General features: G+C 38.1%; 1 protein-coding gene across 1 annotated transcript; it reads right to left on the bottom strand.

Moving 5' to 3' along the window:
• Positions 1-4,268: 4,268 nt before the first annotated feature.
• On the bottom strand, positions 4,269-7,288 carry LOC106409843 (E3 ubiquitin-protein ligase APD1-like). The gene is made up of 8 exons (XM_048755411.1): positions 7,272-7,288; positions 7,120-7,180; positions 6,931-7,053; positions 6,747-6,840; positions 6,372-6,443; positions 6,207-6,291; positions 6,111-6,128; positions 4,269-5,986 (listed from the first exon to the last, which is right to left on the bottom strand). The coding sequence occupies exons 1-8, from the start codon at positions 7,286-7,288 to the stop codon at positions 5,977-5,979; spliced, it is 480 nt and encodes a 159-aa protein (XP_048611368.1). The 3' UTR covers positions 4,269-5,976.
• Between the last annotated feature and the right edge of the window lie 19,853 nt (positions 7,289-27,141).

Genomic DNA, 27,141 nt, shown 5'->3' with positions numbered 1-27,141 from the left:
CAAACAACTCGATGTCTTGTTGTGATTCAACTCACGAGCTCTCCATCAGCTTGTATCTAGACGTGTTTCACTTGAAGTATTGGTATAAAGCTCCTCATATCATTCTTGTTCGTTGTTGTGTTTGACTTTTCTGATCGAGGACGCCATCTGATCTCCTCGATTATATGGATGTACGTTCAATGAGTACTTTTTTGAGCATGATGCATATGCTCGGCAATGTGATGCGGCCATCAAATCAGCAGCTGAACCAGAGGTCGACCCAACACCCTACTCAACCAGCCAAGGCGCCAACCAGGACATACATGCACTAAAAATGTCATATCTTACAAACCAAGAGGGTTTAAATCACGAGGCTAATTTATATGGATTCTACACTCAAGGAGTTCAGGCCAATTGGAATCGGGCCAAAATATTCACGGAGCAAGAAGTTATGAATTTTACAAGTCAGAGGTTTCTCAGCCCGTCCATCTGCGAGTATCCGAGTTTAGAAGTTGTTTCAAGCCCAATGAAGAAGCGTTCCGACCAAAACAAACTCATGGACTTTGAGATGGATCTCTTATCTTTCCAACAAGCCAAGAATCAGGAAAAAAATTCCACGGAAATATGAAGTTATGGCCCAATCTCCAAAACCGGCCAAACCAGCTCTGCATTTGCCTAAATTGGAAGATTCGGGTTTGACATCAAACCAAACTCAATTTTTGAAACCAGGAGACTTTGTCCAGATTCAAGAGTCCCTCTACAATATCTTAGGAAGCACAAGACCACACTTGATCAAGCGGATCCTTAAAGAATCAATCCAACCAAACCAGAGCCGATTATGGAAAGATTTGGCAATCTTTCAGTTTAATCATTTCCAAGCCAACCAATTCCGACCAGAAGACATTATGATTAAACCAAGACGTCCAGAAGATATATCTAGCCATACAGGAGAGTCAGAGACGCTCTTACAATGCAACAGCATCCATCAGATTATTCAGAATCAATCAAGATCATACGTGCCATTTTTGGAGTCAAAAGCCATCAATTCTCAACAGCTCTTTTCCCATCAAGATTGGCACGACTTCTATCCATATTTCTGCAGTAAAGAAGTTCCCAAGAAGCTCACTTACAGCCTGAAACCATCCAGATACAAAATCAGAGTCAAATCCCTTGAAGAAAGTCTTTGGATCCAAGATATCTTCCAACGGCTAGTTTTATCGGTTTTCCTTATTTGTTTGCTTCTTTCTTTGTTTTAGTTTTCTAGCTAAGTTAAGGCAGGAGCCTATAAAAGCTCTGTCTAGTCTTCATTGTAAATCACCTTTCAATATTCAAGAAATAATATTCAGTTTGTTTATTTTTATCAAAGAGAGTCTTTGAATAGAAATGTCTTTAGGATACTTGAGTGATTCTTGTGTTCTACTGATTAGTCTAGCATAGGTTGTTTGTGTGATTCAACAGCCACTGTTATTCTAGATTGAGAGAGTCAATCAAACCCACGGATTGAGAGAGTCAATCATCTTCTATCCTTCACCAATTCCATCATCGATCATCAATCATCAGTTCATCAATCATTCCAACACTTTATCTTTTCAGTTTCTGTTCTTATTTTAATTATTCATAAACTCATTGTTCTTCATTGTTTCCAGGTTAGATTGGATTAAAAGGAACAACAAGTCGGCCATCTTCACCATCTTCCATCCGATCTTCATCCTTACCAATAAGATCGATCCATCGCCCATCCATCTCATCGACCAGCTTCCCAGCCTGCAACACAATGCCAAACTAAGATTGTGATGTTGGTATTATTTGGTAAAAATTCTTATACAAGATAGCAACTAAAAACATATGCATCTATACAGGGCTGAAGAATGGGGAGGGAAATCAAACCAGAACTGCTCAGAGTAACTAGTTTAATAGATAAAGAAATCAAACATATGCATCTATACATCTATACAGGGCTGAAGAATGGGGAGGGAAATCAAACCAGAACTGCTCAGAGTAACTAGTTTAATAGATAAAGAAAGATATATATAATAGAGAAGAGTGGGATCCAAAAATGATGACAGTCGTAGAAGATGTGTTTGATGGGTTAAAAAGGCGAGCATTGAACATGCAGATGATAAACATTACACAACTATCAGAGTATAGAAAAGGCGGCCACTGTGGATCCCAGGATCCACACTATGTATTTGGTATTGATTGTTTTTAAAAATTAGAGAAGAAATAATGTGGGATAAGAGAGCTGAAGGATGTAAATCTGGTCTATGGGTTGAAGTTAATATGGAGGATGGTCTCGGGAAAATCTCTATGGGGGAGATGGATAAAAGAGAATTTATTAAAGGGGAAAAGTTTTTGGCAAGTGAAAGTCAAAACTCAAATGGGCTCTTGGATATGGAGAAAGATGTTGAAAATGAGAGAGGTGGCTAAGACGTTTTATAGAAAGGAAGTGGAGAATAGTCGACACATATCATACTGGTATGATAAGTGGTCTACTAAAGGAGTATTGTTTGATATATTAGGAGATAGAGGGATCATCGATATGGGGATAAAACGTGAAGCCACAGTAGAGGAAGCAGTGATTAGTGCAAGACGAAGAAAAAGGCACCGTACACTGGAGCTTAATGAGATAGAAGAAGAGTTATTGGCAGTAAAGGAGAAAATGAGAAGTAATGCTGAGGATGTTGCATTATGGAAGAGGAAATCAGATTTTAAACCGACATTCTCAACGCAGGAAACGTGGATGCTTATACGAGATACTAAGTCTACCTGTAACTGGGAAAAAGGTATTTGGTTCTCCCAAGCCTCTCCAAAATTTGATTTCATAACCTGGCTTGCTAAATTAGATAGACTATCTACTATTGATAGAGTATCTAGGTGGACTCAGGGTATTGATGAGACTTGTGTGCTGTGTAAGAATGCTGTCGAAACATGGAATCATTTGTTCTATGAGTGCTCATATTCTGGTCAGGTCTGGGAATATCTTGTAAGAGGGATTCTGAGAAGCGAATATACAAATATTTGGTCTGAGATTGTGGATTTGATCTCGACTGGAAGGCGGGAGAAGAACAGTTTATTCTATATCAGATATGCGTTTCAGGCGAGTGTACATGCATTGTGGAGAGAAAAAAATAAGATTAGGCATGGAGACAAGCCACTTCCTTTGCTGTGTCTGAAGAAGTTCGTTGATAAAGAAGTAAGAAATAAACTCAGTCTATTGAGAACTAAAGGTGTGAAAAGGAGAGAAGGAGTTCTCCAATTTTGGTTTGCTACAAGAGTATAAATAGCTACAAAAATTATGTCTAGTTACAAAGTTGTATTGAGTAGATTCTAAGCTAAGGCAACTCTAGTTGTAACAAGGCTTTTTTTGAATCAATTTAACATTCATTCAAAAAAAAAAAAAGAGATTTCGCAATTTGTTCTACATTGTCAAGAGAATGGAGCGACAGAAGAAGAGGAACTTGAGAGTTACTTTCAACGTCTGAGTGTGGATCTTTGTAACAAATGGGATGTATGTGTTATTTTTTTTGTAATTCTCTTTCATATGGATGGTGTTGACTTGTTTGGTTAAAATGTTTTAAGTGGTATCAATTTTTTTTAAATGTTACAGATCCTTAACGCCAGTTTGACAGAGTTTCTTTTTACTTGGAGAGCAAAGAGGGCATGCATAGTTCCCGATCATGTTGTCCAACCAAAAGAGTTAGGTAATATACAATACTTTTGTGATCTGTGTTTAAAAAGGCGATGGCCTTTTGCGAACCGTCCAAACGCCTTGGTTCTCTAAGGCGAAGCTATTTCCTAGAGGCCCTCGCCTTGGTGCGCCTTGGGCTTAATATAAAGTGTCTACAGCGCTTCAAAGCACGCCTGTAGTTTCCTATTAAAACCCTAACTTTACAGACCCTTAATCTATCTTGAAACCTTTCCCTACTACTTTGCGGACCCTTAAAAGATCCTTAAAACATGAAGCTTAGATCCTTTAAGTTTTAGGTGTTCTGTAGATGAGCGACTGAACTTATAGTTTTTTAGTTTGCAAGTTCTTTGTGTTGGTGTTTTGGATTTATCAGTGTGTATATAGCTAACTATATTAGTGTGTTACGTGTGTAAATGACAACTGTCTACGCTTCTCTATAGCTATCTTCTGTACATAACCATAAAATGGTTTCACGTGTATACGTAACAAATACACACACTTCTAACCTAGGAACAAACAACTATCAATATATTTCTAAATTTTTTAATGATGATGATTATTATGATGATCTTTACTGTTTTTTTTTTACAGATACTTGGTGGGCTATAGCCTTGTTCAGAGGTCAATCTGCACTGGTTACGTTAAAGAGATCTCGTAGAGAACTTTTAACTGTTGCAATGCTCCTGGCTGGTGTCCATTCGCGATATCAATCCGAATCTCACGGTGTAGATCGTCTAGAAGATCTAAGGTCTTTCATGGTTGAAGGAGGTTATGTGAGGGAAATGATTGTTCACCACAGGCCACGAGGATTTGTTTAAGCTGAGCAAAACGACTTTGAGATGCTAGCCAAAGGGCCTGTGGTAGTAGCATTTGATGTTTTTCCAAGCTACGAAGACGAATTCGGGTCGGACTGGAACTTGGGACAAGTAAGTGTATTGTGATACGCAAAACTGAAATTATTTTATTATGTAGCTCTGATTAGTGTTATAAAATTTATCTTGATATCTTGCGTAAAAACACTACATATGAATTTCAGGGAATCTTCTGTCCTACAGCGGCCGAGTGTCAGATGCGTCTCTATCAGAGATTTACGAGGCACTGCGTGGTTTTGTACGGGAAAGGTGTACAAGTGAATGACTCAAATATCCAAGAAGTTTGGGAGGAACTTGAAAGTCGTGGGCTTAATTTTGGAGACGAGGGTTTCGTTCGGTTGGCTCGGCGCCACTATCTTATCAGAGAAGTTGTGGAGTTGAAGGTAAACAAACTTCTCACTGTTTGTTTTCATTTAAATAGCAATATCGGCTTTTTTAGTGGTTAATAATGTGTATATTGTTTATTTGCGTTTTAGGTATGATTAAGAAGATCTCATCAGTGGCATCACTATCCAAAACTTCATTATCTATCCAAACGTATCTGTCACTTATTCTCTATGTTACTTTCTTAATGTATCTTGTCACTTATTCTCTATGTTGACTTTCTATCCAAACGTATCTGTATTCTGTCACTTTAGTTAATTTTATTGACTGCTAGGTAAACAATTATTATTCACTTATTATGTAGTATTTGGTGACAACAATTTGCAAGTTTTTTTTTTTAACATTTCCTTGATATGTCCGCATGATAGACCAGTTAAGTTGCAATGTTTCAGCATAATTATCCCCAAGAGCTCTCAGCTATGCTAAGCTGGATTTGATTCCATCCCTTTCGATGGCATTGTGCATATGTATATCACTCTTGGGACAGACTACAACAAAAATGTCCAATACGAGTGACAGAAACTGTATTAGTCAAAGCTTATCACTTTTGATATAGACACTTACTTTGTCCGCAGTGATACAAGAGACGCAATGGCCCACAAGGGAGGAAAAAACAGTCTCGTTGAGCAATAAAAGAAATGGCACAGAGACTTCTAGTTCCATAACTTGCTTCACTTTCATTGCCAACAAACTCTTCAAGATCAGCATCATACGCTACAAAAGACTCGGTCCAAGAACACACGGTTGAACAAATTATTTACAAGTTAGACTTATTGTTGAATCATTATCCGCTACACACCTCTCTTCCCATCAGACTGTAACATTTGACAGAGTTTTATAGCTTCCAGCATGAAGCAAGTCAAGAGACCTGTATATGCACAAATGCTACATGTAATTGATACCAAAAGAATTAGTTTACAATGGCTCAGATACCAAATGAAATTGTACATATGAAGCCCATCTAGCTTGATACGAGAGTTTGATGAACAATTCTTGTTCTTCAGCTAATGCTCCCTGAGCTCAGAGACAGTGAGAGATGAGGATTCATTTCATTCAGCTGAGGCTGAAAATAATGTATAAAAAAAATTGTTAGTGTGGGTCGTAGAGAATAGATACCTGTCTCGGTGCTGGTGAAGTTAAAATAATAGAACTTCCAACAAGAGGCATTGTATTGAATATGCACTCACATCAATATCCAGCTCCACCTGAACAAACACCATCTAAAGTTTTTTTAACAAGTGGACATGTGCAAGAAACACAACAGAAACCAAAGTAATTATTACCTCTCTACGTCCTTCAAGTTGGGGTTAGCCACATTAAGATGATAACTTTTAGATCTACTTATGTTCACTTGAATCACACCACTCCCTGTAAAAAGAACTTTTCTTAAACTCATGAATAAACCAGTGTAACCAATGCACTTAAGTTGGATATCCTAGTAGACTAACCGTGAATCAGATTCAATGAGAGAGCGGTCCGATGAAATGGAGGTTCCTCCAATAAGCAGTGACTGGCCGTTCCTGAGAAAACGAAAGCATTTAAATAACTATGTTGAGATCCCTAGAAGGCAACACTTTCAATCAAAACAACTACATTCACAATTAAGACATCTATCACCTCTATTTCCTTAGTAAGGTTTTGCTTTATGGTTTGGAAATAGGTTTAGGAAAGTAAATAGACTTTTGCTAAGGGTTTAATGGGTTACATGTTCTTCATTGAGTTTAACAAATTCCCACTCAATCACAAATTTAATGACAAATATCAAACCAACATGCAAACCATAGGAGAAAGACAAGCAATAACACAAGAGAATATTAACCAACCTTTATGGACCACAAGCCGAACAAAACAGCCTTCAGGTTTAGCATTATATGAAATATTCAAAGAAGCTCCTTTGTTCAGATAGTAAGGCCATCCCTGAGAAAAATGAAACCAGTTCAATAAATTGTCTGATTAAATATTAACTACTTTAATCAATACAACAATCATGAGGAACCTCAAACCTACCTCGCAAGATCTATGTGAGAGAGACACAAAACGCGATTCAGACGAATTAATTACATCAGCACGAGGAGATGCAAAGAACCCAAACAGCTGAAGACCAGATTCAGAACCATACAAATTTTCCACCTAACAAACGGGATACCATCCTGAAACCGCTATGTGATCTTGGTTACAAGGTGTTTCCAGCCACACCAGACCTTTCATTGCTGCTTGAGAACACACAAGCCAAAACTTGGTTTCAAGAAATGAAAAGCTGCAAAAGAGATCCAGGAAGGATACCGTTATCTCAGAACCTTTCAAACCTTGCAAGGCTAGCGATTATATACAAGTACTGAGGTGTGTACCTGGACACAGACTTCATCGTCAGTAGAAGCTTTAAAGGGTTGAAGAACTCAATAGGAGCGCAAACAGTGGTGGAAGGAGATTCAAAGAACTGGACAAGGCTGAACAATGCGGTTCTTACTTGGTGACAAGAGTAGTGCAGAGAGCACAAGAGACGATGATAGGGAACAGTTTCACAGTATTGCCACCAGTAGCATTCCACCCGTTTAATTGGAAAGACATTCAAAGACTGTTCGGACGCCAAGGAGTAGCGATGAGACTCAACATCACTCAAAGCTGATTTGATCAAGCTGAACAAAAGAAGCTACGGGCTGCATCTGTGGAACAAGAAGAAGACTCAACATTACTCAACTTTGCTGACTAAACTTGTAAATGCTAAAAAAAACAGCATATTACATTATTGATTTAAGTAATTATTAGAATCAGTGTAACTGACGGAATAGAAATTGAGACTTACATTCCGGAAAGAGTGATTAATGTTGGACCTAAATTATTAAGCCAACTGGCTAAAATAATAAAATAATAAAAGGTAAGAGTGAAGAAAAATGGGAAACATCCCACGTCGCCTATGAGGAATAAAACAGAGAAGTATAAATAAGTCTTAAGTCTTAAGCACATGAGTGTGTAAACGGCTTCAGAAGAGAGGATGGCTCCCCATGCGCGCCGCCGCCGTCCGGCCGACTCGGTATGGGCTTGGGTTTGGGCTTGTGCTTGGTCTTGGGTCTCCGGCCCAATAAGAATATTCTTTTTGGACCAAGTTAAGCTCAACGTTTTGCCATTTAATTCAAAAAAACGACATGCATTTTTTTTTAAAACGACAAGTAGTTTGTTTAGAAAAAAAAACGTCTTGCATTTTATCCTCTCGAAAGTTTTAAACGAGATAAGAGAGAGTCTTGAGGAAGAAGTTTCGGAACTCAACTTCCTTCGATCTCCGCGAGATTCTCGTCCACGTGCAGCAGCTGTTGCGGGAAGTGGGTCTTCTCCGTCTCTTTAAATATCGTCTCTCCTCTTCCTTCATTGTTTAACTTTTCTCGCATCGAAACCAACAACAAAAATCCCTTAGCGTAAGTCGTAAATACGAGAGTGTTTCGTAGAGTTTATAGTTCGATAGGGCGATCACGAGTGAGGCGTGATTCGTCTGCCATGGTTGTATCTTGGGACTCTATATTCGTACAGTCTCGTCTCACTAACGGGGCGAATATTTTGAGTTAAGGAAAGATATCATATCTCGACTCTATGTCTCTTTGCGAATACGATTTCTTATCGTTCTTGTATTCGTCTTTTACATTCGTCTATTTCCTTAACATCGCTTTTATTTTATCATTTATGTCAGTCCAGTTTTCCGGCGTCTACAATCTTAACTCAAAATCGCTTTACGTTTAAAGCTCTAATCGGGTTGAAAAAACGATTAATGAAAACGGATTTTGGAATTTGCTTTCTAGCCCTTCCGCGAAACATTTGTTCTTATCTTATAACCGGGTTTGTGATTTGCTTTCTAGCATTTCCGCGAAACGTTTCTATGTTCTTTTGAAAACGATTTTGCGATTTGCTTTATAGCCCTTCCGCGAAACGTTTCTTATTTATTTCATAACGTTTTGCGGATTGCTTTCGACCATTATCGCGAAACGTTTTTGATACATTATCAAAATGTTATTTACATGAATTGTTTCAATAACCGCTTTCTTAAGCGAGTTTGTGAAACATTCTAAGTCTATACAAAATGATTTCTGCGAACGCTTTTAAGCGATTTTGCAAAACGTTTTTCTCGAGACTTATATCGATATGATTTGGTTCAAACACCAAAAATGAAAATCGATTTTAGACTATTATTTTTTGCTTAAAAATAATATGTTATTTGTTGATTGGAGTACTAATCCGTCTTCATGTTTTCTCAACAGAAAAATGACGAACGATAACAACACCCCCATTGACACAACTGATGTCACAACAATTCCACTCCTCGTTGCAGCCACTGATGCAACTGTGACAACCACTAGAAACATCACAGCGTCAACCGCTGCAGCAACAACAAGCACTATCCTCCCTGCGGGAAATGTTGCTGATGAAACCACTCGCCGGAGTCTATTCGGTGCTGGTCTTTATCATACTGGTTCAGTTTCAGTAACTGCAAGTGGTCCGGTGGCAGTTCAAACTCCTCCGGCTGTCCCTAGTGTGTTCACTCAAGGACTGATGCCAGACAAGTTTGATGGCAAAGGCTTCAAAACGTGGCAGAAGAAGATGATGTTCTTCCTGACAACGATGAAGCTGGACAAGTTCATCCAGGAGGACAAGCCCCTTATTCCTTACGGGATTGATGATGTTCACAGTCTCGCAACTATTGCCATATGGGTGCATTCCGACTTCATCTGCAAAGGCTACATTTTGGGTCGTCTCATTGACCCATTGTACCGTGTCTACTGTGAGATCCCCACGGCAAAAAGCTATGGAGATCACTGGACAAGAAGTACAGAGGTGAGGACGCTGGCTGCCAGAAGTATGTGGTCTCAAAATTCCACGACTTCAAAATGGTGGATTCAAAACCCATCATGGATCAGGTGGAAGCGCTTCAGCTCATTTGCCATGAAATCGCTGCTGAAGGAATGTCCATCTGCGAGACATTCACAACTCTCAGCTTCATTGAAAAGCTTCCTCCAAGCTATGCGGATTTCAAGAACTACTTGAAGCACAAAGAAGAAGAAGACGGGGCTCGAGGAGCTCATCATGAGGCTTCAGATGGAATCCAGAAACCGAACTGCTGACAAGGTCACTGCTAAGGAGCACATTGTCAACATGGCTGAGCACAAAGTCAAAGGAAAGGCATACGCTAATTCTCCTGCCAAGCCTTCCAAAACTGTTGCAGCCTTGAAGGCTTCTGGAAAAAACTTCAAGAACAAAGGTATTGAGATCAATGCGAATGTGGAGAAGTTCAAGGGGAAATGTCACTACTGCCACAAAGTGGGGCACAAGACTGTTGAGTGTCGCAAAAAGATCAAGGATGAGAAGGTTCAGGCAAATCTCACTGAGGAGGATCTCGTTGCTGTGGTGACTGAAGCCAACATGGTTGAAAGCAACAACCCCAAGGAATAGTGGTATGACACGGGTGCAACCACCCACATTTACACCGATAGGGCGATGTTCAGCACCTATCAGAAAAGCGAGACTCAGGAGAAGCTCAGGATGGGAAACACTGCAGTCTCCAAAATTGAAGGACGCGACAATGTGATTTTTAAGATGACATCTGGACGTGAGGTCACTCTAACGAAAGTGAAGCATGTGCCTGACATGAGGAAGAACCTGGTCTCGGGAACCTTGCTCAGCAAGAATAGATTCGGCACAAGCTTTGAGGCGGACAAGCTCGTGATTAGGAAGAATGAGATGTATTTGGGAAAGGGGTATGTTAAGGGTGGACTTGTCAAGTTGAATGTAATGACAGTCCCTCCGAAAGTTGTAGCTCCAAAAGTTTCAATGAATAAGAAAGAGCCAGTTGCTTATTTGGTTGAGTCTTTTAATATATGGTATGAAAGATTAGGCCATGTAAACTACAAATCTATATAAAGATTAATGAATTTAAATTTAATTCCTAAATGCAAAACAAGTAAACAAAAATGTGAAGTACGCGTACAGGCTAAGCTCACAAAAACACCATCACCTCGTGTTGAAAGAACTAATAAACCTCTAGATTTAATTCACACCGATTTATGTGATTTAAAATACATACAAACTAGAGGTGGGAAAAAGTAGTTTGTGACCTTCATAGATGACTGCACAAAATATTGTTATGTATATTTATTACATAGCAAAGACGAAAACTTAGAAAAATTTAAAGAATTTAAACTCGAGGTCGAAAATCAGCTTAAAACAACTTTTAAAGTAGTTAGAAACGACAGAGGAGGCGAGTATGATGGTACATTCAAATCATTCTGTAAAGAAGATGGAATAATCCATCAAACTACAGCTCCTTACTCACCAGAATCTAATGGAGTTGCTGAACGCAAGAATCAAACTCTAAAAGACATTCATGAAAATACAGTCATGGACCTAAAACGGTGGATTGCATCTTCATTGGATATGCACATAACAGTAATGCTTATCGATTTCTGGTACATAAATCTGCAATATCATACATTCATGAAAATACAGTCATGGAATCAAGAAATGCATCTTTCTTCGAAAATATTTTTCCATATAAGGAGAAACAAGGTTAAAAACGAACTCGAGAAGAAAGAGACAATGACAAGAACTCAGAAACTGAGACAAACGTCGAAATTTCTATAAATGATATTTCAGAAAATGAAGAAAAAGATGAACCTCGAAGAAGCAAAAGAGCTCGCAAGGAAAAATCTTTTGGTGAAGATTTCCTAATGGCATTTTTAGTATAAAATGTTCTAAAAACTTTGGCAGAAGTCATGGCTTCACCAGAAGCTCCTTTTTGGAACGAAGCTGTCAGGAGTGAATTTGATTCTATCATGCAAAATTATACATGGTACATAACAGATTTACCACTTGGCTGCAAAGCATTAGGAAATAAATGGATAATGACACGAAAACCTGGTGGAAAATACAAATATAGGCTTGTAGTTCAAGGATTCCGACAAAAGGAATGCTTTGACTATTTTGATACATATTCTCAAGTAACGAGAATAACATCAATAAGACTGATGATAGCAATCGCAGCCGCAAGAGACCTAGAAATCCATCAAATAGATGTAAAAACCGCTTTTCTAAATGGTGATTTAGAAGAGGAAATTTACATGAAACAACCTGAAGGTTTTGTTGTTCCCGGACAGGAAGACAAAGTATATCGACTTGTAAAGTCACTTTATGGGCTTAGGCAAGCTCCTAAACAATGGCACAAAAAATTTGACAATACAATGATGTCAAATGGTTTCAAAATAAATGAATGTGACAAATGCATATACTACAAAACTACCAAAAATGCGTATGTTTTACTATGACTATATGTAGATGATATGCTCATTATTGGAAGCAATAAAAACATTATCAATCAAACAAAGAACATGCTCAAAGGGACATTTGAGATGAAAGACTTGGAATTAGCAGATGTAATTCTCAGGGTTAAAGTCACAAGAAATTCAAACGGAATTATCTTAACCCAATCTCATTATGCTCAAACAATATTAGAGGGATTTAAAAATTACTCTAATAGTACGGCAAAAACTCCGTTAGATCCCGAAATGCACTTAACAAAGAATTCAGGTGAAGCGGTTTCACAAAACGAGTATGCAAGTGTGATCGGAAGTCTCATGTACTTGACCAATTGTACAAGACCAGATCTAGCGCATGCAGTAAACGTACTTAGTCGATATACAAGTAATCCAGGTCATACACACTGGAAAGCTATAACGAGGGTACTCAATTACTTGCGCTACACCAAAGATTTTGGGCTTCACTGTGGTAAAGAACCAGCAGTTTTAGAAGGATACAGTGATGCTAACTGGATATCAGATTCTAAAAACTCAAAATCCACGAGTGGATATGTCTTTACACTAGGAGGAGCAGCAATATCATGAAAATCTACCAAACAAACAGTGTTAGCCTGATCAACCATGGAATCTGAGTTCATAGCCTTAGACAAAGCAGCAAAAGAAGCTGGATGGCTTAGAAAATTTTGGAAGATATTCCTATGTGAGAGAAACCTGTGCCAGCTATACGCATACACTGTGATAGTCAATCAGCTATAGCTCGGGCTCAGAATAATCTCTACAATGGTAAGTCTCGTCACATCAGAAGACGACATAAAACCATTATACAACTTATCTCAACTGGTGTAATCACAATAGACTACATCAAATCGGCTGACAACCTAGCGGATCCATTTACTAAAGGTTTGCTACGAGACGTTGTTGCTAAATCATCAAAAGGAATGGGTTTAAAGCCTATAACGAATGAGGATGCTTGATTGCAACCCTACCTATCATGACTGGAGATCCCAAGACGTAGGTTCAAAGGGAAAACAAAATCAAGCAGAATCTAACCAAAGCACTTGAGACAAAGTAGTCTTTTCCCAGCTCCTAAGATGATAAAAGTGCTAACAAATGTGTGAAGGATAAGCATAAGCTTTTAATGATTCCATAGCTTCTAAGCGGAGTATTACTCAATACTTTTCATGGTTAATCACCTAATGAGTGTGAAATGGGGCCGTTTCTAGGAGAATAAATGCAAGGCTATATTCTCTAAGTTCACTCACGAAAACCAGGAATAGTTCATGGCTAAAATGAACACAATAGAGAACTAAGTTCTACGAGAAAATGAAGCTGTGTTATGCATGTTGTCTCGGTCTACATAAAACACCGGTTGGTTCAAGACATCATGTTCACCTTCTGGTAAAGTAAACCCGACAGATATTAACTACGAATAGTTCAAGACTTAAAAATGTCACCAACTCAACACAGTGAATTTTTCTCAAACACTCTCGATAAGTCTGTCTAGTCTAGTCATGATTAGAATAAGTATAGTTTTTTAGAGCCTATTGAGTCTGCATTTAGTCTGCATATGTTTAGAGTCATTTCTATTCATGTGGGAGATTGTTGGACCTAAATTATTAAGCCCAATTGGCTAAAATAATAAAAGGTAAAAGCGAAGAGACATGGGAAACATCCCACGTCGCCTATGAGGAACAAAACAGAGAAGTATAAATAAGTCTTAAGCACATGAGTGTGTAAACGGCTTCAGAAGAGAGGATGGCTCCCCACGCGCGTGCGCGCCTAGGGCTGGGCAAATAAACCAAACCCGATAACCCGAACCGAATCCGATCCGATAAAAATGAATCCGAACCGATCCAAACCCGACGTAAATACCGAATGGATCTTGTTTTGTGGTATTTCGGGTTATGAGTATTATCCGAACCGAACCCGAATCTAAATGGATATCCGATAGAACCCGAAACATTCAAAACCTGAAAAAGATCTTGTACCAAACATGATCTCAATTCCTAATATGTATCCAAAATACACTAAGAAATATTGAACATCTAAAATACTTATCTATTACATGAAGGTTGGTGGTTCTATTACATGAATGTTGGTGGTTCTATTACATGAAGGTTGATGGTTGAATATGGCCGTTGAATCTTGAAGTATTTAGATTTTGATTTTGTTTTCTTTAAATAATGTTTCTCATTTCATGAGAACTTGGTTTTCATTTTATACTTTTATTTATTTGTTTTCTTTTTATCAGTAAATATGTTTACTTTTCGTTTGATTTTGAATGATCATGATTGATGTTCCTTATTTTTGAATCGATTTTACTTAAGTTTTGGTTACATGTATTTTAAAACTGAAGAACCGATTTTACTCATGTTTTGGTTATAAAATAGGTAAAAATTAGGTACTTTTAAACCGAAAAACCGATTGGGACCCGAACCCGAAAGTATATTGGGTTGTGCCGGTTCTTTGAAGATTTACTAACTCTGACCCGAACCCGATAGAACCCGAACCGGTCCCGAACCAAACTTTCATATAATCCGAATGAGACTGATTTTGATAAACCCGAAAAACCAAAAACCGATTGGATAAAACCGAAACCCGATTGGGACCCCGAATGCCCATGCCTACGCGCGCCGCCGCCATCCGGCCGGCTCGGCTCGGCGTGGGCTTGGGCTTGGGCTTGGGCTTGGGTCTTGGGTCTTGGGTCTTGGTGGAGGGCCTCCGGCCCAATAAGAATATTCTTTTTGGACCAAGTTAAGCTCAACGTTTTGCCATTTAATTCGGAAAAAAACGACATGCATTTTTATTTAAAACGACAAATAGTTTGTTTAGAAAATAAAACTGTCATGCATTTTATCCTCTCGAAAGTTTTAAACGAGATAAGAGAGAGTCTTGAGGAAGAAGTTTCAGAACTCAACTTCCCTCGATCTCCGCGAGATTCTCGCCCACGTGCAGCAGCTGTTGCGGGAAGTGGGTCTTCTCCGTCTCTTTAAATATTGTCTCTCCTCTTCCTTCATTGTTTAACTTTTCTCGCATCGAAACCAACATCAAAAATCTCTTGGCGTAAGTCGTAAATACGAGAGTATTTCGTAGAGTTTATAGTTCGATAGGGCGATCACGAGTGAGGCGTAATTCGTCTGCCAAGGTTGTATCCTGGGACTCTATATTCGTACAGTCTCGTCTCATTAACGGAGCGAATATTTTGAGTTAAGGAAAGATATCATATCTCGACTCCATGTGTCTTTGCGAATACGATTTCTTATCGTTCTTGTATTCGTCTTTTACATTCGTCTATTTCCTTAACATCGCTTTTATTTTATCGTTTATGCCAGTCCGGTTTTCCGGCGTCCACAATTAAAACGCTTTCCTCTCGCCGTTTTGCGGGGCGGGCTTTTGAAGGCAATTGCTGACTGAAGCAAGGGAAAGAGACACCGACAGTTTCCGAGTGAGATGATGATAGCCTCGAAGAAGATTCGGAGAGAGATGATGCGACGGTGACTAGCGGAGGAGCTCCGATTAGCAGCTACGCCATCGTCTGTGTGTTTTGAAGAAATGATAGGCTTTTCGTTATCCCAAGACATGTTTTGTTTTTGCATATCTGGGCCATACATGCGCTTATCACGTGTTAATCGTTCTTATTCTTCTTCTTCAGACGTCACCAAATCGCTGAATTCGAACTCTCAGACACAGAGAGTTCGGTAAGAATCATCACTCCCCACACCCCCCACCCAGAGCCGGGCTTGACCAGGGGATCTTGAAAACATTTGGATGGGCCCCCAACTTTTGGGGGCCGTTAAAAAAAAATCACTTATATACATACAAAATAGCGTCCTAAACAATAGGAAGAACTAGGCATGAACGTTTGGGTACCCGTTGGCGTTCGGATAGAGTTTTTCGGATTTTCGGGTTTACAATTTTATTAGTACGGATCGGATTCGGATAATAACACTTTGGATTCGGTTCAAAAATGTATTTCGTCATAAAACCCATAAAGTAATCATATATCGTACGGATTCGGATTATATCGGTTCGGTTCGGATATAACCGAAGTAAAAAACAAAATTTTTGAACCAAAACATAAAAAAACATCTAAATTAAATAAAAATTAATCTATCACACATAAAATTGATAAAATAACAATAAAATGTTAAATCAAGCATGAAAACAGTCATCATTTGTAAACAATATGTATTACCTTATAGTGAGTAGACTTTTTATTTCGATGAGCAAATTATAAAATACTTATTTATTACTAATTGGTACTTAAACCATTAATTAAAATTTTAATATTTATTATTATATATCATATTACCACAAATATTTAATTTAATAATTGAAATACTTATATATATTTCAAAAATATTTATATTGACTATTAATTTCAGATTTTTCGGGTTACTCGTTCGGGTTCGGTTAATAAAACTTCGGGTTCGGATATTTTTTGTACCACCCTACAAGATCCGTTCGGGTATTTTTACATTTCATGTCGGATAATGGGTCGGGTTTTTCGGTTCGGGTTAAGTTCGGATTTCGGGTTCCGGATTTTATGCCCAGGCCTACGAAGAACATTGTTAGAGAAAAAATAATACGAAAAAGTTGTCACTAAACGAATATATTAGTTTCGTTTAAAAATTTGATAAATATTAAGCGCGTCTCTGATTTAGATATCTATACTATTATTTAAGAAGTGAATTTTCTTAGTTGTCATTAGTTTTAATAAATGATTTTAATTAAAATAAAATCCATTATTTATCTGATTAAAAATTAATATTATAAAATTTATCTCAAAAAATAAATGAAAAAAGTTTTTGACAAAAGAAAAGATAATTTCAGGTATTTATTTTGTGTTTATCTACATCTTTCTTTCTTATTCACTAACTTTTAAAATTAGTAGTATATATACATATAATAATTTGATTTATCATTATACTAAAATATGAAAAATATGTAAATAAAAAAAAATTGATTTATTTTTTCTGAAAACGTACTATGTATATTTTCTGAAAACGTACTATGTCATGGAATAATTTTTTGAATTATTAAATTTATTTTAATATTAAAATAATAAAAGAAGGTATATACGCAATAACAATAAAATTGATTTAAGTTTGTTTGCTATTTATTATTTTTATAAATATTTTTTTATTGTGAATGTTATTATTTTAAAATATTTTCAAAACATCTGGCTCCAAAAGAAAATATTTTCAAAATATTAAATTTTAATTAACTCTATTTACTTTTATATTTTTTAGGAATTTCATAGAATTATAACTTTGTTTAAATTATAATTTCTTTCAAAGACTATTATGTAAAAAAAATGTGATTCTATTTTTTTTATAAAAACTGTATTTTCCAAAATTATTTGTTTTAGTTATAATTATTATAATTTGAAAGTTAAAAGATCATTTTAAAAATAAAAAAAATTATAATTTTATAATAAAAAAATACTGTTTAATATCTGTATTTAGAAGAAACCACAGCCTCTATTATAAATGAAAAATAGAAATTGACTATAACATATTTTTCCTCCATTATATCATTTAGAAATGAGTATAACAATAGATAGCAAATTTTCTGTACATTATATATTAATGTTTTATCTAACAATATGGTTGGTCTATTTTAATGTTTATTCACTTATCTCTCTAAAAAGAATGTCATTTTAGTTTTTCTTCTTTTGATTCAAAAAAATGTCATTCTACATTTAAAATTAAATCCTTTTATTATCCTTTTAAATAACCAATATTAGTTATAAAGAAAAATTCTCTACGGTAACTCTTTTTAAGTTTTTGTCACAAAAATAGCCTTCAATGAGAAAAATGACCAAAATAAGTTGTATCTAAAAGTAAATGTATTTATACCCTAGGGTTAACTCATCTAAACTTAGGGTTTAGAGTTAAAGGATGAGGTTTTGAGGATAGGGTTTCAAAATTTAACAAATTAAAAATTAAAATTAAAATTTTCAAAAAAATGAGAGGCTATTTTAGTCATTTTCTTATTGAAGGCTATTTTTGTGACAAAAACTTCTTTTTTTTTTGTAGGGTGCAGGAGACATGAGTCTCCTACTCTTTATTCAAATCATAAAACTCATTACATGCAAATTTACCGAGATCTAGATACCCCCTGAAAGTCTTCCAACAAAACATAAGCAACACAATCTGGGACATCTTCAAGGAAATGTAACCCAAACGATAGAGAAAACACATAGTTAGCTAATTCATCCGCCGGATAATTAGCCTTCCTATACACATGAGAAATTTTGACTAACCAGTCTCTTGATATGAAGCCATAGCACAGACGTACTAGGAACGACAGGGGATGAGAATCATGGATCCCTGTCTGAAGAAAACCCGCCACACTCTCCGAATCAACCTCCAACTCCAACCGACGAATCCCACGGTCCCATGCTATACACAAGCCATAGTATACTCCCCACAACTCCGCCAAAGGGGCTGAACAGATGCCTATGTTTATTGCAAAACCCCCATTCCATTCTCCATACTCATCGCGAATAGCCCCACCCGCCGTAGCAAGTCCCGGGTTACCTCTAGATGCTCCATCCGTGTTCAGTTTGAACCAGCCATTTGTTGGTCGATTCCATGAGATCTGCTTCTCCACACGTTCCCGGCTCTGTCCATGTTCCTTTAGTTTTACATTTGCTTCTATCACCTCCCGAGCCTTATCCTGAAGGAACTGCACCCTGTCTCGACATTTTCCTTCCTCTCCAAAAACATACCCACATCTCCATTTCCAGCACCACCAAACAGTCAGAGAAAACAGCGTTGGCCATAGCTCCCCCAATCCTGGTCTATTCCTTGCAAGGTTGTCATAAAGCCATTCTAGGAGAGGCTGGTCAAAGAACCGTTGTTGTCTGCTTAGGGGAACAAATCGCGCCCATAACCCCGCAGCTGCCGGACAGTCTCGAAGAACATGAAGAATGGTTTCTTCTCCCCCCTTACACAATGGACATATACTATTCTCACTCAAATGTCTATGTTTCCGTTCCATGTTTGTCATGATCACCTGATGAGTTACCAGCCATAGGAAGACTCGTACACGTTCTGGAGTAGTGACACGCCAAACCCGCTGATATAAGGCTTCCATATTAGGTCTCGGCTCCGCATCCCTTATTAAGAAAGCATAAGCTGAGTTCACAGAAAATAAACCATCCTTGCTCCTTCCCCACGACATTCTATCCCTTGCACCCGTAACATCATCAATCACCACTGAAGCCAACCTTAAACGATTTGGCATTGACATATACGGTTCTATTATATGCATTTGCCAACCAGCGCCAGTTTGCCAAAGATCTCGAGCTCGTACCTCCACCATCTCTTCCGGAATATCCACTGTACTCAATTCAGATAGTGGCTCATTCAACAACCAATTATCCTTCCAAAAACGTACTCGACGACCATCACCAAGAACCCAAGCCAAACTCGGGACAACAACCTCACGCAGCCCCAATACCAAACTTCTCCATGTTGATGCCCAAGTTCCTTTAACGCTTAACCAAGATAAATCATCCAACTCGCCAACTCGAAATTTTTTTCGCAGAATCTTAACTCATAGGCCATCCTGTGTGTTCAGCAACCTCCAGCCTAGCTTTGCTAGTAGAGCAATATTCATTTCTTTAGCTAACCTTATCCCCAGCCCACCTTCACTCTTCGGTTTACAGATTTTTCCCCAAGAGACCAGATGATGTTTCCTGTTTCCCTCACTGCTCCCCCAAATAAAAGACCGAGCAATTTTATCAAGTTGATCCAAAGTAGATATCGGCAGAGCGATGGTACTCATCGTATGTACTGGAATCGATGCGAGAACAGACTTTGTAAGCGTGATCCTCCCTGCCAAGCTCAAGAATCTCCTTTTCCATCCCGCAAGTTTATACGACACTCTCTCAATTACTTCCCCAGATGTCTCTTTATTAATTCTTTTTTGCAACACCGGCATGCCCAAGTACTTTCCCAACTCTTTTGTTCCTCTGATTCCACTCTCAGTACTTATGGAATTCGCTAAGTCTCGATGAACATTTGCAGAGAAGAAAATCAAAGATTTCTCAAGACTTACTTTCTGCCCAGAAGCGCCACAAAATCTCTCTAGCACCTTCCTAATCACCCGAATTTGCGAGATTGAGGCCTCAGCAAACAAGATCAGATCATCCGCAAAACAAACATGGGATAAAGCTGGTCCACCCCTAGATAGACTGATTGGTTTCCACTCCTTCTTGGCCACAGAAAGATCAATTTGATGGCACAAGCGCTCCATGCATAATACAAATAAGTATGGTGACAAAGGATCGCCCTGCCAAAGTCCACGTTGAGGTGTAAAAGCTTATGTCCTCTCTCCATTCCACAATAGACTCATTCCCGGGTTTGTCACGCACTGCATGATCCATTGAATCCATATCCCAGGTAGTTTTGCTACGTAAAGAGTATCCTCTAGGAAATCCCACCTGATTCGGTCATATGCTTTCTCGAGATCCAACTTGAGCAGCATCCAACCTCTGCGTCCTTTCTTTTTCCTCATTGAGTGAACCGCTTCCTGGACCACAACAATATTTTCTGTACTAAGCCGGCCTGGGATGAAGTTGGCTTGCGCTGGACCAATAAGCTTGGGCATGAGTTTCTTCAATCTCAACACCATCGCTTTAGTTATTATCTTCAACAAGACATTACATAAACTGATTGGTCGGAATCGCATGATTCTTTTTGGCTTGAGGACCTTCGGTATTAAGACCAGCATTGCATCATTCATACCCGTAGTAAGAACACCTGATTCAAAGAACTCAAGCCCACACCGAGTTACCGACTCCCCCACTACTTCCCATGAATCTTGGTAAAAGACCGGTTGAAACCCATCTGGTCCTGGAGCTTTAAACTTCCCCATGAATCGCATCGAAATCTCAACATCCACTGCAGAGAACGGTTTATTGAGTATCTCCTTCTCACCCCTCGTAAGTTCAGTGAAGCCTTCTTGAGAAAGTTTTTCTGTATCCAAATTGATATCTTCCGTTGAGTACATGCGTTTATAAAAAACTATGGCCAGCTTTTCTAACTCCTCTGACTGATCTACCCAGCGCCCCTCATCATCCTTCAGCATTTCAATTCTGTTCCTCTTCCTCCGAACAATTGTATTCGTATGATAGTAATTTGTATTCCTATCACCAAACACTATCCACTTCTCACGAGATTTTTGGTACCAGAGCATCTCCTCTTGTTCTAGAACCACATCAAACTCCTTCTGTAAGCCAGCTTCCCTTAACAACAAATCATCAGTTGGGTTCCTCTCCAGCTCCTCCTGAATTCCCTTGATGTCACTGATTAGTTTTCCTTTCCGTTGCTTTACATCCCCAAATATCTCCTTATTCCATTTTTTGAGCTTTCCTTTCAACGCCACAAGCTCCTCAGGCGTACGCATCTCCCCATTCTAAGATGCCGCAAGTAACTCCTTAAAACCTTCATGTTTGAGCCATGCTGCCTCAAATCGAAAAGGTCTCCTCTTGGGGTTACCTCTCTGTTCAGGCTCTAGTTGCACATAGACTGGTGTATGGTCTGATGCTAGAAAGGGAAGATGAGAAACTACTGCCATCTTACTTGTGTCTGAGCACTACACAAGACTCTGTCCAAACGTTTAGCCACAAAGTTCCGGGTATCTTTCCCTTTTCTCCATGTGAAAGTGTTACCTCTAAAACCCATATCCACCAAAGCTAGCTCATTTATCCATTCTCCAAAAGCTAGAGAGTCCGGTGAAAGTCTACCATTGCCCCCTGACCTCTCATCCAACCGCAGTATAGTATTAAAATCTCCACCTACCAATACTGGTTCATCAATATTCTCAATTGCCCGCTTCAAGTCTCCCCATAACACACTCCTACGACTCACTGTAGGCACAGCATAGACAGCTATGAGGTGAATTACCTCACTTCCAATCTCAACACGTGCATGTATAAACTGTTCTGACGATTCCAAGATCGTTAGAGCTCCAACATGATTCCTCCACAACAACCAAATACCACCACTCTGACCAAGCGTCCACCCGAAAAGAGTTATCAAAGCCTAGACTCTGACAGATTTTCATCGCTTTATCCCCTCCCGAATGGGTCTCAAATAACGCAAGAAAATCAGTATCGAACTTCTTCAAAATGTACCGAATAGAACGTCGGAAATTTGGTTTATTTGCCCCCCCCCCCCCCGGCAATTCCAGAAAATGCAATTCATCATCTTTATTGCGATAAGGTCTAATTGGATTACCAGGGAACCCTGTCATGCGAAGTCCAAAATCCTTCCGTCCCCCTGCGCTTCCATCTGCGCCTCCGTCTCCCTTTGTTCCATCTCACTAATGGTACTATCCATCAGATTCTCCAACTCTTCATCTCTTAGTTGCAATGGCTTTACCGTAACTCTGGTTTCCGCCACACTCTCCCTGAAGGCACCCCCAGCTCTCTCTGCCTCCAAACTTTCCACTCGCAGTCGTTTCCCCGACTCCGATAGACTGACTTCCCCTTTAGTGGGCCGAAAAACAAAACTCTAGCGGGTTTATTGTTTAAATTTTTGGGCCTTCCTCGTGCTCCTTCTACTACTTTCTTCCCAGCACATTTCTCCTTGTTCACCATTTTCGAATCTTTTCTTATATTCACCTTCCCTCCAAAGATTAGAGTCTCTTTCCCTTGCGAAATTTCCTTGTTCTCATTTCTTTTGATGTTCATAATCTGATTCTCCTTGTTCTCCTCGCCAGACACATTCTCTTCTCTTGATTCACTTCGATCTGTATCCAGCTCTAAACTACCAAATTTGTTGGATATCGCAATGTTTGCGATTCCCCCGGTCCGCGGGATCTCTTGGACATTCCGGTCTGTCTCCCCGCCGGCTTCCGCAGTCCTGCCGTTCACCCGTCGAGGCAGTATCTGCGTCCCTCTTCTTGAGCTCCTCACCGGAGTAAAACTATTCTCATGCACTATTGGTTCTTGTCTAGTGGGTGATCACGTAGCTGACTGTGTCTCCGTCTGTATAGCTACTTCAGCCAATCTTTCCGCAATTGTTCTTGGACATCCATGAACCAAGTGTCCATAAATTCCGCACTTCGAACAGATCTCAGCTAACCCTTCGTAAGCTACAAAGTATCTCTCTCCGTTAATTAGGACTGTCCCTTTCAACGGATTTGCAAGATTAACTTCTACACAAACTCTCGCAAACCTTGCTCTTTCAAACTTCAATGTGGTCAAGTCAACACGAACTGGTTTACCCAAACCCTTGGCAATACCCATGAGGATCGATCGATGGTAAAAGTTCACTGGAATATTTGTCAACCTGATCCAAACCGGGGTCGTAACGATGTCATCTCTTAACGGACCGAACTCCGGCGACCAAGCTCCCACCATGAGATAACTGCCAAAAGCCCTCCATGTACCCCCTGTCAGTGCCACCAAATATTCATCCTCCTTCTCGAAACGAACCATAAAAAATTGTCTGGGTAGGTCCATTACATACATTCCTCCTTTAGGGTTCCATAACTCTCTTAGCTTCTTGCTCAAGGCAGAGATCGGGACGTTCCTTCCCAAAACCCTAACAATCATACACTGCTTCCACATCCCATTCATCGCTTCTAAAACTTTCGGCTCAATCGTAATCAATGGTTCTCCATCCTCTCCATTCGGAAACTCCACTCGTAGCCTCTCAGATACAAACGCATCATCAATCAAACTCTCTGGAACCGGCATACCTCCTCCATTCGTACCCACCACTTTGGATGCATACAAGGCCGCCGCATCCGGTGGATCCTCTGGTGGTCTCGCTCTCTTTCTCACATCCATCATGGTTGCATCACGATCTCCCGACTCCGAACCCCTGCCCTCACCAATCGCCAAAACCCTAATCGTCATATCCCGCCTTTCGTTATTTCTCCTCACCAATCGCCTTTGTGACAAAAACTTTAAAATGACTATTTGAGAGAATTGCCCTTAGTTAAAACATTTCTATTTAAATAATTGTATAATAAATAATGGTAGATTAGTATATTTTGTTATTTTCTTAATATACGTGAAATGTATCTAATTGACACTTATTATGAAATAAATGAAGTATTAGAAAAGATATTTCACAATATAATTATACAATATCAATCATTTATTTACTTTAATTAATGTAATATGTAAAGTTGGGTTAGGTTGAACATTGTTTTGATTTTGATTTATTTTGAGATTTTGAGGGTTTCGGTAATTTCAAAAATGTGATGGAATAACATTGCTTTATATTAGCTGTTGTATATTTGTTATTTAATTAGATAATTATTATAAATTAATATAATAAAAAAATTTGAAAGATAATAACATATTTTAAAATAATAAAATATTGACAATGTTATCCAAAATAATGTTTTTAAATTAATAAAAATTAAGATATTATGAAAATGAAAGATTCATAAAAATATTACAAATTTAATATTTGACTATAAAAAAAATATCTTTAATCTAATAGTACATTTATTTTATAAATATTAATAAAATAATTATGTCCGCATGTGCGGACAAAACACCTAATATAAATTAATGTAAAATCAGAATAAACAAAAGTTGTTCTCTAAGAACCCCACTCTAACCTCCAATACTCTCTTTTGTTGTTTGTTTTAATGGATTGGCTGATGAGTCTTTTTCTGTTAAAGGTAAATGCATAGGAACCGTAATGTGTAAGATGGGGAGAGCATCGACAGACCTACAGAGGGTACATCGCCATGTTGGTTGTCATCAAACCGTATCGTGGCCGTGGCTTAGGTAGTATTGTCTCTACCTACTGATTGAATACTCCTCTCTGGTTTTGATTGTGATTATGTTGAATCCACTGCAAAGCAATGCCTCCCTTTAGTTTGGATGTTGTTGTGCTAACTTTCTTTTATTGTGCTTTTACAGCCACAGAGCTTGTAACAAGATCAATAAAAGTGATGATGGAATCTGGCTGTGAAGAGGTATCTGCTTGCCCTTTCCAAGTGTTATTTGCTCTCTTGAGAACTTGAGATATATATCTTTTCTAGCGCTAGAGTGAGAACCTTACGTGGTAGTATATAATATATATATATATATATCTAAAGTTAGTTTTTTCTCTTCTTATGACAAGTGATAAGGGGGTTTAATGACATGTGTCCCCACGTATTTTTGTTTTTACATTTTAGGTCATTCTTCTTTTACACTATTGCAATTTGGCTTTGTACTTTCTAATTGTGCACTATTATTTTTCTAACACTAACCATTATTATGTGAAGTTTTATAATATATTTTATTAGTCAATAAAATTGGAGATGAATAAAGAAAAAATAAAAAAATAAAAATAGATTTTAAATATTTTATTTATTCACAACTAAAAACAACATAAATTTTTACCATTTTATTTTTTTTTATTAATTTTCTATTATTTTATTTACAAATTATAATTTATTTTACTATTAAAAATCAAAAAATAACTAAACTAAAAAAAAACTAGAGTAAGACACATAATCTAAACTTAAATCTCCACAATCACAAAGAAAAAATAGAATACTATAGTAACATTTACTCAATAAAAGTCTGAAACACAAATGAACGCGATCAAGCACCAATCCAAAACACCAAAAAAAGGATTGAGAAAGAATAATCACAGGACCAAAGTCACCACGAAGCAGGAAAACACATGCATAATGCACAACCACCAGCTAAAAGGTATGAATCACCTCACAAACAAAACAACCACATACAAGGAGCCCATGCCAATGAAGAACCACAAAGCTCTGAATAGAAAAGACCAAAGCACCAAAAGATTAACTCCACACACCTATACCAAAGGAAGCAGGAGAAGAAGAAAAATAACATAAGGGAGGGAGAATGGAAGCCAACCACAGAGAAATCGTAGCTCAAGTTTGAGACAATAAATAATCTTCCAAGCCCACAAAACATATACGAAGGGAAACACTATCCAAATCTTGAGTGGCATATATGTGAAATGGAGAGCCACCAGAGACACAACTAGCGATGAAAAGTGCAACGAGATGGGAGAACAAAGAAAGAAAAAGAGACTACACAAAATCAGCAAACTGTAGAGCCATCCTCGAGCTATGAAGAGAACATAAAAGTCAGATCACCAAAAACCAGATCTTGAAAACCAAGACTAGCAGGGACTATTAACGGCAAGCCAACTACGAGGAAGGCAACTAAACTCTGACCCAACCCAAGGAGATGTAGTTCCTAACATTAGCCAAATCTAAGGAAGAAGAGGAAAAATATTGACCAGAACAGCGTACAACATCATGAGAAACAACCGCACAACTAGGAACTCATAAACCTGATCTACAACAAATATCAGATAATCTCACAAGAGAAGAAGAAGAGGAAAAACAAGAGCAACAAAGGTGAGCATTTTCCGGTGGTGGTAAGAAACACCGGATACCGGAAATGTAAATAAATACATAGATGGTGACAGCTCAAGTCAAAATATGCGAGAATAATGTTCAATGTTGTTAAAAAAAGAATAATGTTCAAAAATGTAAAAATATGAAATATAATTTTGACGCTGAAACCGTTAATGTTAGAATCAACAAATGCTTAAATTCAAAGTGACTGAAATTCAATATGCTTTAAATTAGAATCTCAATTCACCACTAACAAACACTACTATACACACAACAACACATTATTGAAAAGATGAACACATAATATATTAATTTATAACCTAATACTACGTACATAACACAATAAAATATTAAATCATGCTCTTCACAAAAAAATATTGACCACATAATTACATCATCCAAAAACATCATATTTAGCCATAACAAAATAATATTCCGCGCGAAGCGCGGACAACCCCCCTAGTCTATAATATAATGAGGCAGTTGCCTCATTCCTGAGCCGCCACGTCAGCAGGTAAGTGGGTCCCACTTTTAAAAAATGTGAAAAAGTGTC

The sequence above is a fragment of the Brassica napus genome, chromosome C4 (genome assembly GCF_020379485.1).
Source record: "Brassica napus cultivar Da-Ae chromosome C4, Da-Ae, whole genome shotgun sequence".
Lineage (NCBI taxonomy): Eukaryota > Viridiplantae > Streptophyta > Magnoliopsida > Brassicales > Brassicaceae > Brassica > Brassica napus.
This window is presented reverse-complemented; position numbering and strand designations above follow the sequence as displayed.

Bases quoted from the DNA above. Each gene is read 5' to 3' on its own strand.
- LOC106409843 (XM_048755411.1), bottom strand. The intron at 6,444-6,746 runs GTTGGTTAATAT...TCGTTTTCTCAG, and splicing joins TCGGCTTGTGGTCCATAAAG to GAACGGCCAGTCACTGCTTA. The intron at 6,292-6,371 runs GTTAGTCTACTA...TTCTTTTTACAG, and splicing joins CTCATTGAATCTGATTCACG to GGAGTGGTGTGATTCAAGTG.